At 46.2% G+C, this 14,072-nt stretch overlaps 1 protein-coding gene across 1 annotated transcript in view; it reads right to left on the reverse strand.

Annotated features, from left to right (window-relative positions):
- Positions 1-292: 292 nt before the first annotated feature.
- LNPK (lunapark, ER junction formation factor) overlaps positions 293-14,072 on the reverse strand; it is a 48,820-nt gene continuing 35,040 nt past the window's right edge. Inside the window, exons 9-12 of the mRNA XM_056861191.1 lie at positions 12,513-12,618; positions 11,707-11,777; positions 7,087-7,272; positions 293-492 (exon numbers count right to left, since the gene is read on the reverse strand). Coding sequence (XP_056717169.1) covers positions 293-492; positions 7,087-7,272; positions 11,707-11,777; positions 12,513-12,618 — 563 coding nt within the window. The remainder of the gene's footprint in view (positions 493-7,086; positions 7,273-11,706; positions 11,778-12,512; positions 12,619-14,072) is intronic.

Here is a 14,072-nt window from a genome sequence, read left to right on the forward strand (position 1 = left end):
TTTATGCAAGTTGATATTTATCTTAGTACGCGACACAAAACATAAGGCTATCTGTACCGGGAGTCAGAGACTTCAGCTAGCGCGTGCATTCTGAAGTGTTGTTGCTCACCAATCACACACAGACATACACACATACACACTCTTGCAGCACAATACCTCGTAGTAGACAATGCTTTGACATTTTGTCGGATGGCACTCTGCGTTTGTGAGAGTGAAAACATCATCAAGCTTTGCGAAACAACGCACCGGAAAAGTAACAACCGAAAGACATACAGCTAGACAGATTAGGCACTTATTCAGCATCTGCCAGGAGTTCTTCTCTTTGGTCAGCTGGAACTGTGGACTCGTGTTTCATAGCTGCAGGCGTTCCTTTGCTTGCTGACGGCTCCCCCTCGGCTTCCTCCTCCGCCTTGTCGCTGGGCTCGTCGGTACTCAATGCTTCGTCATCATCCTGGTCCACCTCAGGAACTGGGGGAGCATCTTCTAAAGGTTCTGCAGGACAAGCAAGAGTTGATTGAACTGGGCACAGGGTCCATCCCTGTGGTGCTACCGCGTTCTATGCCGTAAACAAACTTTACACCTTGAAACCTTACGAAACATTCAGAGGGGCCTACACCACCAGCTCCTTATGAAAGCGGGACAGAAAATGGAGAAAAGATGCCAGAGGCTGAAAGATGAAGGCAAGTTTATCTTTGAATTTTAATATTCAATAGTAATCCTGAACCAGAACCAGGTGCTAGCTGGGATGATGTGCTTCTTGACTGGATTTGTATCCTGTTTTTTTAACCGGAGCCCCCAAAATGGCTTGCAGTATTTATAAAATGCAACACTCAATTTAAAAAGCACCTTTCAATTTAAAACTGCACAATAAATCAACCTGGAAGAAGAGGTGTGGGTGGGCAGAGAGGAGAAGGAATTGAAAAGCAAAATTTTAAAATGTTAAATTCAAACAGACAACACCTGCAAACTTAGCCAACAGCAGCAACAAAAAACCCTTTCCCACACAGAAAGGACGTGGGAGAGAAGAGGAGAAAGTGTCCTTAGCCTCTCTCCCTCCTCTGATCTTGCTGCAGCTCTTCCCAGCTGAGCTCATGATGTCTCACCTGTATTTCCTCTCCCGCACAGCTAGACTATGCTGGAGTGCTTTTCCCTAGGATGATTGCTCTGAGATCCTCTGCCTAGAGACCTTCGTCATATGTTTCTTTTGATCCCCTTTTCCATCTTCTCAACTACTAGCGCAGAGACTTCCCCAACCTCACTGCAAAACTCACCAGATTTACCTCAGCCTGGTGGGTACAGAATTTTGACCATACTCGTTTTCAATAACCAGAAGCCAGAGCAGATAGTTCTTACTGGTTCTTAAGGAGATTTTTTTCTGGATCACTGGGACATATTTTGGCCCAATGCTCTAGGTCCGTGTTGGCGAACCTATGGCACGCGTGCCGACTCTGGCACGCGTAGCCCTCTCTGCCGGCACGCGCCCGGCCGCCTCCACTCACCCCCCGGGGAAGCAGCCTTCCTTCCCCTTCCCTTCCTGGGCTGGAGGCGAGGGGTCGAGGCGCGGCTTTGCCTGGCCCCGCGCCACGGGCGGTCCGCAGCGACTCCAGATTGGCTCCTCACGCCCGAGGTCGGACTGGGAGGCCCGCCTCAGGGCCCGCCTGCCCGCTGAAAAAGGCCCCCGAAGGCCGGGCCGCCACCTGCGGCGCCTCCCCTGCTCGGCCAAGAGAAGCCGCCGCCGCCCCGGTTCTGCCCAGTGCGCAGCCCAGCCAAGCGGCCTGCGAAGCGGCGCCGGGGAGCGGCCCGTGCGGTGGGGGGGGGCGTGCTGCGGTGGCGGCCGGCGGGACTTGCGCCCAAGCAGCCCCCGGAGCCTCTGGGAGGAGGAGTAAGAAGGCTCCTGGCCCAGCCTGGGCTCCGCTGCAGCTGCCAGAGAAACGCAGCGCAGCACGGCCCTCTCTGAAGCCGCAGCGTGCAGGAACGCTGCGGCCCCTTTAAACCCCCTCTCGCCATCGGCAAGAGGAGGCGGGAGGGAGGAAGACGCTTCCCCCAAGCCGGGAAGGCGAAGCGTCCCTGCACACCGCGCGGCACAGGGGTTGAAACCTCTCTCGGCCGCCGTGGAGGGAGGGAGGGAGGGGGGAAGAAGAGGAAAAAGCCAATCGCTCCCTCCCGGGGCCGGAGCATCCGCGTGGGAGCCAATCAGGTGGAGGACTTTTGTGGACTTGGGGGGGGGGGGAGAGGTGGGAAGGCTGAAGCCCGGTCGCAGGGAGCCGGCTGTGTGTGTGTGTGAAGGCTTTTCTCTCTTTTCTTCCTTTTTCTGTCACTCTCCTATTCTTTCTCTCCTCTTTTTCTGTCTCTTTCCCCCCCTCTTTTTCTCTCTCCTTTTCTTTCTTTCTTTCTCTCTCTCTCCTTTCCATGCTTCCTTTCTGCCTTCTTTCTGTCCTTCATTCTTTCCTTCCTTCCTTCTTTCCTTACTTCTTTCTGTCCTTCATTCCTTCCTTCCTTCTTTCTGTCCTTTCTTCCCTTCCTTCCTCCTTTCCTTCTTTCTGTCCTTCCTTCCTTGCTTCTTTCCTTCCTTCCTTCTTCTCTTTCTTTCCTTCTTTCTGTCCTTCCTTCCTTCCTTGCTACTTTCTTTCCTTCCTTCCTTGCTTCCTTCCTTCTTTCTGTCCTTCATTCTTTCCTTCCTTCCTTCTTTCTTTCCTTCCTTCTTTCCTTCCCTGCAGATCAACCGCAGGCTGCAAACTGCGCCCCCCTGGCACCTTGGTTGCCTGGGCCCACCGCTGGCTGCCTTCCCACCTGGGAGGAGGGGGAAGACCTGGGGGAGCTGAGGCACCCTCCAAGCCTTCTCTGCATAGCCTCCCCTAACGTTGCCAACCTCCAGGTGGTGGCTGGAGATCTCCTGCTATTACAACTGATCTCCAGCCAATAGAGATCAGTTCCCCTGGAGAAAATGGCCACTTTGGCCATTGGGCTCTATGGCTGTGCAGTCTTCCTCCCCAAACCCCGCCCTCCTCAGGCTTCACCCCCAAAACCTCCCCGCCAGTGGTGAAGATGACCTGGCAACCCTAGCTTCCCCCCCACACACACACACCAGGAGATCTACGCCCGGTATGGCCCCCGAACGATGTTATAAATATGCAAATGGCCCTTGGCAGAAAAAAGGTTCCCCACCCCTGTTCTAAACTAAAACCTCAGTATTCAGGTTAAATTGCCGCATTGGCACTCGGTGATAAATAAGTGGGTTTTGGGTTGCAGTTTGGGCACTAGGTCTCTAAAAGGTTCGCCATCACTGCTCTAGGTCAGTGGTTCCCAAACTTCCCAAAAGTCACGGAGCACTTTTCAGGACAGAAATTCGTCACGGAGCACTAATTTTCACCTAGCACCTATATACTAAACCAAATGACAATAGTATTGTTCTTTTCAATCTCTTCACGGAGCACTAGGAGATGTTTCGCGGAGCACCAGGTGCTCCATGGAGCACAGTTTGGGAACCCCTGCTCTAGGTTATGGACCTATATTGAAAGTCATGGGGCTGAGAGGCAGGAACATAATTTTTAAAATAAATACTGAACTACTGTTCATTTCAGCCCTCAGCAAACCTGTGCAGCATTACCAAGTGGATACGCCCAGAAATTTGATATAAATTTCTAAAAGATATTAGTCATGAGAATAGCAAACGCAGAGAACTAAAGCCACTTCTGAGTGTCATATTCTTTTCTGAGCAGGATGGGGTTAACTAGCATACTAAACAAACAACCGTGTATAGCACTGGCTAAGCAGGGTTTCCTGCAGCACTGCAATTATCTCAGAAATCTCAAGGAGTTTATAAGCATCCTCTCCTTGCAATTCCCTACCGCCCCAAACATAGTGGCTGAACTACAGAGCTACCATCAGGTGATCAAAAATTGCTCTGTAGTCAGCAACAAGAAAATCTTGGAAGGCGAGGCAATTGTCAGCATGATGTGGCAAATACCACAGAAGGCTTCAGAGGCAGGCAAGCAATATGGATAGGAATAAAGAGTGTCTTTAAGTCCAAACCTTATTAAGTAAATAAGTGTGGCTCGTGAGCCACAGACACAATCCCACTTTTCATTTATGAAAAAGCTGTAAAGAACGCCCAGAGCATTCTTAGAAGCCAGAGATGTTTAAAAAGATTTCCAGTGGTCAGAGGATGGAGCTATGTACCTATACATCTCTTTGTCTCTCTCTCTCTCTCCATGACTATTCACTTATTTAAACATATTTTAAATGGTTCAACCCACTTTTCTCCCTCTACAGGACCCAAAGCAGCTGGCAGAAAGCAAACTGTGCAAGTAGTAGAAGTAGCAGAAACACACCAAGCATGAGGAAGCCATCAAGTTGTATGATTTGTATAATTTATATGGGTCACAGAATGCAGGGACAGCCCTGCAATGGCTGGTCTCATTTCTCCAGGGTCGGGGACAGAGGGTGGCGCTAGGGGAGATAATGTCTCCACGTTACTTTCTGATATGAGGAATCCCTCAGGGGACGATCCTCTCCCGGGTGTTATTCAACACCCATATGCGCCCCCTCACCCAGAGTTTCAGGCAGGGTTGTCACCAGTATGCGGATGACACCCAGCTGTAACTATTGATAGGCAGGCGGCCAGATACTGCCCCAAATATATTGGCCAGGTGTCTGAAGGCCATGGTGGGATGGCTGAAGCAGAGTCAGCTGAAGTTAAATCCATCAAAGACAGAGGTCCCATGGCAGGGTTGGGACAACTGGGGATTGGGTTGCCAGCTCCCAGACCTTGACAGCGTGGCTTTAATACCAACGCCGACCATCAAGAGTTTGGGAGTGATCCTAGATGCCTCCCTTTCTATGGAGACACAGGACACAGGGGTAGCTAGAGCAGCTTTTTTTCCATCTCCACCAAGCTCAACAGCTGGTGCCCTACTGGTCTCACCCTGACCTCGCCACAGTGATCCATGCAATGGTCAGGTTAGGCTAATATAACTCACTCTATGCAGGGCTACCCTTGAGGCTAACCTGGAAACTCCATCTGGTCCAGAAGGAGGCGGTGCAGGTCCTCATGGGGACCCCATTGAAAGAACACCTTATACCTGTGCTCATCAGCTGCACTGGCTCCCAGTTGAACACCGAGTCAGGTTTTGATGTCGACCATCAAAGACCTAAACGGGCTGGGGCAATTATACTTGCTGGACCGTCCCTCCCAATATACCCCCCCCCCAGAACGTTATGTTCAATGGGAAATAACTTGCTGGTGGTCCCCAGCCCAAAGAGTGTCTTGAATGTCCTCGACCAGAGCCAGAGCTTTTTTGGCTCTGGACCCAGCCCGGTGGAACTCTTTCTCTCTAATTAGAGCAGGGCCCTGCAGGATCTGATGCAATTCCGCAGGGCCTCCAAGATTACAGTGTTCCACCAGACCTATGGTTGAGGACAGCAATTGTTTCCATCTTGGCTGCCCTCCCTTCCCTCCCTTTTCTATCCTGCCTTCCTAGTTATATTATAAGTCATGCATACCCTAACCTTGATCCCTCTCTACTGGGACCATTTCTTATCCCTATGCGGCTGGCACCCGCCACTGGAATGATTAAGGGTGCCATTCGGAATTTTAAGAAGTGGAGAATTTTTAACTGGAAACATTTGTTTTAATCTGTGTGATATGTTGTAAGCCACCCCAAGCCCGGCATTGCCAAGGAGGGGTGGGATTTAAATAAAATAAATAAATAAAATAAATTAATATCAGTAAGACCACCTCTTCCAATATAAGCTGGGATTGCCAATATTTGACTGCTGCTGAGACTGCTCACACTATTGGAAATAAATTAATGGCCTTTAATCTTTTATAGTTCTACTATTGGCTTTTCAAGGTTTCATTAGTACTGTATCTTGTATCTATGTTTATTGAATTTTAATTTTCTCTCATGTTAGCCTTGTGGTTGCCAGGCAGAAAAGTGGATTATTCTAAATAAAAATTAACCTGATCTTTCATCATGCCATCTATCAGAGAAAAAACAGACATCATTCTGCACCAACAGCTTAAAAGGTTTTGACAAATAGTATTTCTTTGTGTAGGCAGTTGACTGTAATTATGCTAAGTACTCTTAGATGAACAAATATTGAGATTCCAAATTCCAGATCCTATCTATATCCTAAAAAAGTTTCCGTATCTAAAGTCTCACACAGATTTTTTTTTTTTTTTAGAGAAAAAGGTACAGAGTTACATTCTTATATATATTCTTAAAACACTACATTTTGTTAGTGGAATGGTTACTGTATTAGCCTGTAAAACATCGTAAAAAGGACCTGTGTTAAATTAAAGTCGACAATTCTTCTTTGAACTCCCCATTTTTAAACAAGTCAGTTTTACTAGCTTTCCTGCCCTGGGGAAAAGAGTGAACTAACTTAACAAATAAAGAAGGAACTTCAACCTTGCCTCAACCCAATGACCTGCTCAAAACAATGAAATTTAACCACCCTGGGATCCAGATCCTCCTTGAGGATAAAGGCTAGGTTTTGTACATTTTGGTTCAGAAGAACCACCAGGGCTACGTCAAGAAGCAAACGCAGACTCTCCTTTACAGAAGTGTGTGTGTGTAAAGTGCCGTCAAGTTGCAGCCGATTTATGGCGACCCCTTTTGGGGTTTTCATGGCAAGAGACTAACAGAGGTGGAGTGCCAGTGCCTTCCTCTGCACAGCAACCCTGGTATTCCTTGGGGGTCTCCCATCCAAATACTAACCTGAGCTGACCCTGCTTAGCTTCTGAGATCTGACGAGATCAGGCTAGCCTGGGCCATCCAGGTCAGGGCTTACAGAAGTAAAGGGTATGAAATAAGATATCAGGAGCAAGGTTGCTACACAGGTACATGCAGAGAGGGGGAAGGGTAGAGAGGGGGAGAGAGACTGTCCTCCAAGTTTGTGAGCCCCCAAGTCATGGCAGGTTTTAAAAGGTAAGGACCAGCACACAAAAAAGGAAAATGTAATCCTTAGAAAATCAAGGATGGCGGGGGGGGGGGGAAGAACACCCATTTTCCCCTTCCCCATATATGACACACAATGACTAATGGTAACATAGGAGGGACCTTTCAAATCACCATAACAAACTGCTATAGTTAGATTTATACATGCCGTCAACCATTTGTAGCTTTTCTTCCTCAGACTCCAGTGATTCTGCAGTTTTCTCCAACTCGGCAGGCTGCTTCTTTTCAGCACTGAAATCGAGGAGTCGCGGAGCTTGTGGCCTTATTTTTCTTGCAGGATTCAGGAAAAAGCAGTAGGCACACCTGAACGCTGCGCAAAAAAGGTTTGACACAAACACATCCAGTAAGCTCACTGAACAGAAACTGACCCTGAGCCTTAATATGCAAATACTTCATGGGATGAAATAAGTTGCCTTGCTGTGATAAAAATCTGTTCCAGTACCTGGAAGATAAGCAAATACAAACTTTCACCCTGTTATTTTAGAATTAACAGCCACTGAACTTATCACCCTCTCCCCATTATCAGCTATTTAGCATATTTTCAGTTTAAACAGTGCTGAAAACCTCCTGGGCAAACCCCTCCCCCCCAAAAAAAGAGATTTTTATACAACAGAGAAGTCTCCACTCAAATGATAAATTGCTGTTGCATATTTTCAAACACCTTTTGAGTTCGTGGCTCAAGCTTTGTGCAACTGTTCTTTTCTTTCGTGTTAATGAATATCCAGCGTATGGAAAGGTCAAAAACATAATTATATCTCAAGGTAGGATTTTTCAAACTTTTGGAATTGGGAACTCTTTCCTACTGAACATACTATGCATCCAGCCCCCCCCCCCCCAATCTAATGCTAGCCATCTGTTTACCATGAGCACATCTGCATATGTTAGGGTTGCCAACCTCCAGGTAGTAGTTGGAGATCTCCTGCCATTACAACTGGTCTCCAGCCGATAGAGATCAGTTCACCTGGAGAAAATGGCCACTTTGGCAATTGGACTCTATAGTCCCCAACCCCCGCCCTCCTCAGCCTCCGCCCAAAAAACCTCCCGCTGGTGGCGAAGAGGGACCTGACAACCCTAGCATGTGTGTAGGAGATTGCTGTGGGGAAGGAACAATATATTGGAGGGGGCGGGGAAGAGACAAAATACAGGTTTTTTCCCCTTTTGTCAGGAGTTCTTGGCCAGCTGGCTCTTCTTGCTTTTCCTGGAGATTCTCAGGAGGGCAGGAACATGTGTAAAAACTTCTGCAGCTGGAGATTTTTTTTTTTTTTAACTTTCTCTTTAAACCCTTTCCGTCACTACTGGCAATCCAATGGGAATACTGCAATGGTGGTAGTAGTGAGAGCGCACACACAACCCATGGTGGAAGGGAGAAGTTGTGGGACACAGCACTTGGCTGTGTATTTGCTGGAAGCAACAAATACCAGCTGGTTTCTACAAGTCATTGGTGTACGTAGTTAGGGTGGGCAGAAACAGATAAACTAATTTTCTCTTACTGCGCGTATTCAGAACCAGATGGATAATCTCGCAAGGTGATTTTACAGCAACATTTTGCACTCTGCTTTTAAAAAGGAAAACCTTACAGCCAGATGGAATGCCAAACCATGATTCGGTATCACTAACATGAGCTCAGGCTTGCACAGCCCTGCTCCCTCCTCTCATTCTTAAAATCCGCCTTGCACTTGGATTTGGTTAGAAGCCCACTTCCCACTGGGAAGGCAAATGCAAGCTATGGTTTCCTGCAAAAAGAGGAAATGCAGGAAGTCAGACTGTCAGCCCAAAACTCATCTGTGTGATCTGGTCTATGAACTAGCCCTTATTAAAAACTGAACTGATACTTTAAAAACACGCCTGGGATGTCTGAATTTTTTGGATTCTAGGAAGCAAATGCTCACAGAAGCTTCTTTGTTCTTCACCAGCCCCATTCGCTGACTGCACTTGAACAAAAGAAAACATGTGCACTCATTTCAGCATTGTTTTCCTATAGGAAGTTTAGCCCTGACTTGGATGGCCCAGGCTAGCCCGACCTGGTAAGATCTCGGAAACTAAACAAGGTCAGCCCTGGTTAGTATTTGGATGGGAGACCACCAAGGCAGTCCAGGGTCGGGACACAGAGGCAGGCAATGGTAAACCACCTCTGAGAGCCAGTGTGGTGTAGTGGTTAAGAGCGGTGGTCTGGAGCAGTGGAGTCTAATCTGGAGAACCAGGTTCAATTCCCCACTTCTCCACAGGAGCGGCAGACACTAATCTGGTGAACCAGGTTGGTTTCCCCACTCCTACACATGAAGCCAGCTGGGTGACCTTAGGCTAGTCACAGTTCTATTAAGAGCTCTCTCAGCCCCACCTACCTCACAGGGTGTCTGTGGTGGGAGGGGAAGTGAAGGTGATTGTAAGCTGGTTTGATTCTGCCTTAAGTGGTAGAGAAAGTCAGCATATAAAAACCAACTCTTCTTCTCTGAATGTCTCTTGCATTGAAAACCCTACAGGGTCGCCATAAGTTGGCTGAGACTTGATGGCTCTTTCCACCACCATATGTAGTTGAATTCCATATGCATATAGGGGTTGGGAGATATTCAAAATCTGTAGGTATGGTACATAAATGTAGGGACTGCAGCAACTGATTTTACAAAATGTTCAACATCTGTGATTAACATGGCTGTTATACTTCTATAGGCTTCTGTAAGGCAGATGTAATCAAAGAAGGTTTACATATCTCCCAGGGGAAAAATGGTTCGGAAACATAATCATCTGTGAAATGTTTCCAAGCCCTAAAAGGCCAAAGTTGTCACAACATAAGACAAACAATGGTGTATTAACTTTGGGCTAACTATCCGAAATAAACCTCCCCTTATTTATATGTACAATATGGCTTCTGGTTTCTAATTAATGTACATCAAGTTGCAGAAATTCATTTGAAAGGGCTTAGGGTGAATCTTTGGCACATATCTCACTGCTGAGGATATATTTCAGCAAAAGTGTCTTGATATTACAGGAACATGTTAAATGCATTGGCTATTTAAATATTTCCTGAATAGTGAATATTTCCTGAGCCAAACAAATGGACAGACACGCCCACGTGGAAATAAGTGTCTGGGATAACTTCTTTCCCATTACTGGATAACTGACTTTTGTTTGCTGAAGGGAGGAGAAATAAACATCTGTGCTCAACCATGAGCAGAATCTGTCTTAAGTTATTGCCAGTCATAAAACTAAAGAATAACCCTACGCAAATTTTTTAAAAGTTCTGGTAAAGTGAAAAGCCTTGAAAAGCTGGAGAGGCTCTAGAGAGAAAAACTCTCCAGGGCGCTGCTCTCAGCCCACAGTAGTCCTAGCTTCTTCAGTTTTCATGCAGTTTTGCACAAATTTCTTAACCAGACATTACAGAACTTAAAAAAAACTTTAGAATGCATTCTGCGATATCTGTAAATGAACTCATGAGGTATCATGGATAGCAAAGGATACAGATGCATTATGGAGTTAAGCGTGTCAAGATTGCTTGCTGTGATTATTCAGCCTCCATTGGTTTTTCTTTCTACTTGTCTCCATTTGGGGGGTGAACAGTCAGCCAACCTCGCACCATACTCAGAGCTCCACAGCCTAGTTTCAGGACTCTTTTCAGTAACATAGGAGGCAAGGTGGCAGAAGAATGGGTGGGAGCAGAAGCACCCCAATGAGAGCATTAGAGATACAATGGCCGGTCTTCAAGGCACTGCCATCAGCTCATAGAGAAGGCTGTTGGCACAACGGGGTCCAGAATGAAAACTGACTCAATCACACATGGAAGGCTGTTAAAAGACAATCATTCGACAGATTTCAGTCTCTTAAGGTGCTCTGAGGCACCCATCTCTCCAAGCTCGGGGAGGGGGGATTTTTTTAAAGGTTTGTTTTCTATTATTATCCTGCTTGATATCACAGCTACCCCGATTTCCCCAAAACATGATCAGTACGCAGATCCTGAGTTGCTGTGGCTGTGTTGTATACCCTGAGCCTTAGCTCTCTTTCTGTGTCTGGCCCTCTGCACGTGGCTGCTTCCACGTGCTTCTCCCTGGATTTCACTAGAACTCTTGCTTTGATCCCCACTTGGCCCTGGCAAGCTCTCTTCAGAGAATGACAAACCTCCTCCTAAAGGCTATCGGGTGCCCTGACACTTGGCATTTCCCAGAAGAACCCCCATTCAGAATATAAGCTTCTGCATTTCCTGCTGCTCACACCGTCTCCTTCCCTCAACCAATTCTCTTGTATTCACTCACTAAACATTGAATGCGTATTTGGAATAGTTACCCTATTGCAGGCATTCTGGTATTTGGTGCTAACTATGTGCTCAATATTACTCTTAATGAGTATTTTTTATTCCTTCTCAAACTCTATTTCAACATCTCCATTCTCAGTTCAAATCTTGCCTAGGGGGCTTGCACATAAGCATGTCAAAAGCCCCATCCACACACCAGGTGTTAAAACCAAAACATGCAGTTCCTTTAGAACAAGAGGGAGAGGTGGTGGAAGAGAGGTCTCTACGTGTGACTATCCCAGAGTGAGCTGAGACCCAAGTAAGCAACAGACCTTATTCACATGGACCCAACTCTACTACAAATATGCCTTCGAGACAATATACGGGCAAGATCAACCGTACTCTGTATTGGATTGTGGCCTTCATTTTTATCAAAAAGTTGTTTATATTCCAAAGACGCCTAAATGCAAATCTGGGAATAAGCTCTTACTCAAGCGGCAGAATATATACGTTTGTTCTTACCAATATATTCAAACTCTTCTTTCAAAGCCATTCCATTATGTGAGAAACACTGTTGGCAAATCAGTGCATATCTAAAGAAGAGATCAGACATTACCAACACTGGTTTAACGATTAAATTTGTCTATTCATTTAGTCATGCTCCTGGACCACTTGAGCAGACTTAGAGAACAGCTAGAGGGCATTAACATTTAGAATTAAAGTAGTAAAAGTCATGCATTAAACAGATACCACATTATTACAATTTTAAGCCAGCAACTGAGCAATTCCAACGATAATATGACTTAACTACTACAATCGCAAAATTTGGTTTTAATATGTATTATTTGGACTCTTATGATGTGACTGACTAAAGTTGGTTTGGTAAGACTCAGAGGGCAGGTAATTGATAGTTTAAAAGACAGTGTATGAAGATAAGATACAATCACATAACTCCTCAAATATGCCAATAGTTCATAGGTTCAGAAGTTTCAGCCACAACAGTCAGTACTCTGAAAGGCATTATGATAAGTCAACCCATTTCAGTTCATAATTAAGTGCTTCAAAAGAGCTCAAAATAACTTAAACAGAACAGAGCTTACGTAAATTATCAGAAAGATAAACTAAAGGCCCCTTCTAACATTACCTTCACTACTCGCCCAGTTTCTGGAAGGAAAGATGCTACTGTGGGGGAAAGCCGCAGCATGGACTCCTCCCATGTAGCATTGAATTTCTGATGGGACGCTAGAAGGAGCTACAAAGGTAACTTGAGAAGAGGTCCTGAGTGTTACAATTTCAGCCTTTATTTACCACAGTGAGCGACATTTTACCTGTTTTGTGGACCATCTCCAACCAGATATTCAACAACTCTATCCAATGCTCCTCTCTCTCGAGGAAGAATAGGTCTTGCCAGTGGAGGGCCTGGAGGATGAAGACCTAGAGAATGAATAGACTACTGTCAATTCCAATCTACTGAGTTGATGAAGGACATGGACATCTGATACATTTGCTACCAGTCTATATGAAGGATCCAAAATGGGAAGCGAGGACCAAATATATATTATATTCGCTTCAACTCCAATGTCAAATTAAAGTCCCGTTTCTAGCTCTTAACAATTCTTACACTAGTAAAACAGAAGGAATATAACAGGGAAATTATTTCCTTGTATGAGAAAAGAATCATAAAATTCTCTCACCCTCTGACTATTTATGGCTACCTCTTAACTACTGTAATGGTGTCATGTCCCTCTTTAAACTTTTAAACTTCAAATTAAATATGCCAAGTTTTCTCAGCTTTTCTAATGTGTTATGTTCTCTGGATTTTCCAGGCAACTCTGTATCACACAGCCAACCACAAAACTACACTTGGTGTTTAGGTGGCCTGCCTAACAGACGCAACAAAAAACAATTTCTTAGTTTTTACTTTTGCCTGTACAGAGTAAAACGCCACAACATCTCATCCTTCAGTTATGTACCGATTGTCTACACAACAGCAGACTAACATAAGATAATGATGGTATTTAAAAGCCATGAACAGTTGTGGGTCCTTGACACATTTGAGATACCTAAATCTGTAGAGAAGGGCCCAATAGCCCCATACAGATGTTTCTGCAGACTTGGGGGACCCCCTAGGCCTGCAGAAAACCTGAAAAGTAAAAAAACAAACAAGGGGGGGGGTTGAATTCCCTCCCAAAATATTTTAAAAAGTGCGATGCACTTAATTTAGGCTGTCAGTAGCAGCAGCGCAGCCCAGAAGCTGTGCTGGGCCCAATGGGGGGGGGGGGCTTGGTGTGTTCACCCAGTGCAGTCCAGGCAAGCCGCTGAGAGAGAAAGAGAGAGAGGGTGAGGGTGGGGGAGAAGACTCAGTGCACCATTGAAAGGGAGGGTGGAGGAAACCTTGGCCCGCCATTGAGAGAGGGGGAAGGGGAAGCCTCAGTGCACTTAGAGGGAGGGAGAAGTCTCGGCAGCCCGTTGAGGGGGGGGGAAGCCTCGGCATGCCACTGAGAGGGAGGAAGGGAGAAGTCTCAGTGGGCCATTGAGGAGAGGTGCCCCGTTGAGAGGGATGGAGAAGTCTCGGTGGGCCATTGAGCCACTGACGGGGGGAAAGCCTCGGCGCCCCACTGAGGGAGGGGGGAAGGAGGAGAGCCTCTGCCTACCTATCTCCGCAAGTTTCTTGCGGATCTCCACATGCTTTGTACAATTAGTAAGACTTAAATAATGGCTTGGAGCCTGCAAATATGATCAGAAAGTGTTCGTGGATCTTCCTTCTTTCTGTCCTCCCAAAGCCCCCTAGTGACCACTAAACAGTGAACCCTGAGGATAGAGGTAGCTTCACGGACAACTGTGAGGCATGGCTTGCAGTTAGGAGGAGGAATCAAGTGAAACCACTT

The sequence above is a fragment of the Euleptes europaea genome, chromosome 15, assembly GCF_029931775.1.
Source record: "Euleptes europaea isolate rEulEur1 chromosome 15, rEulEur1.hap1, whole genome shotgun sequence".
Lineage (NCBI taxonomy): Eukaryota > Metazoa > Chordata > Lepidosauria > Squamata > Sphaerodactylidae > Euleptes > Euleptes europaea.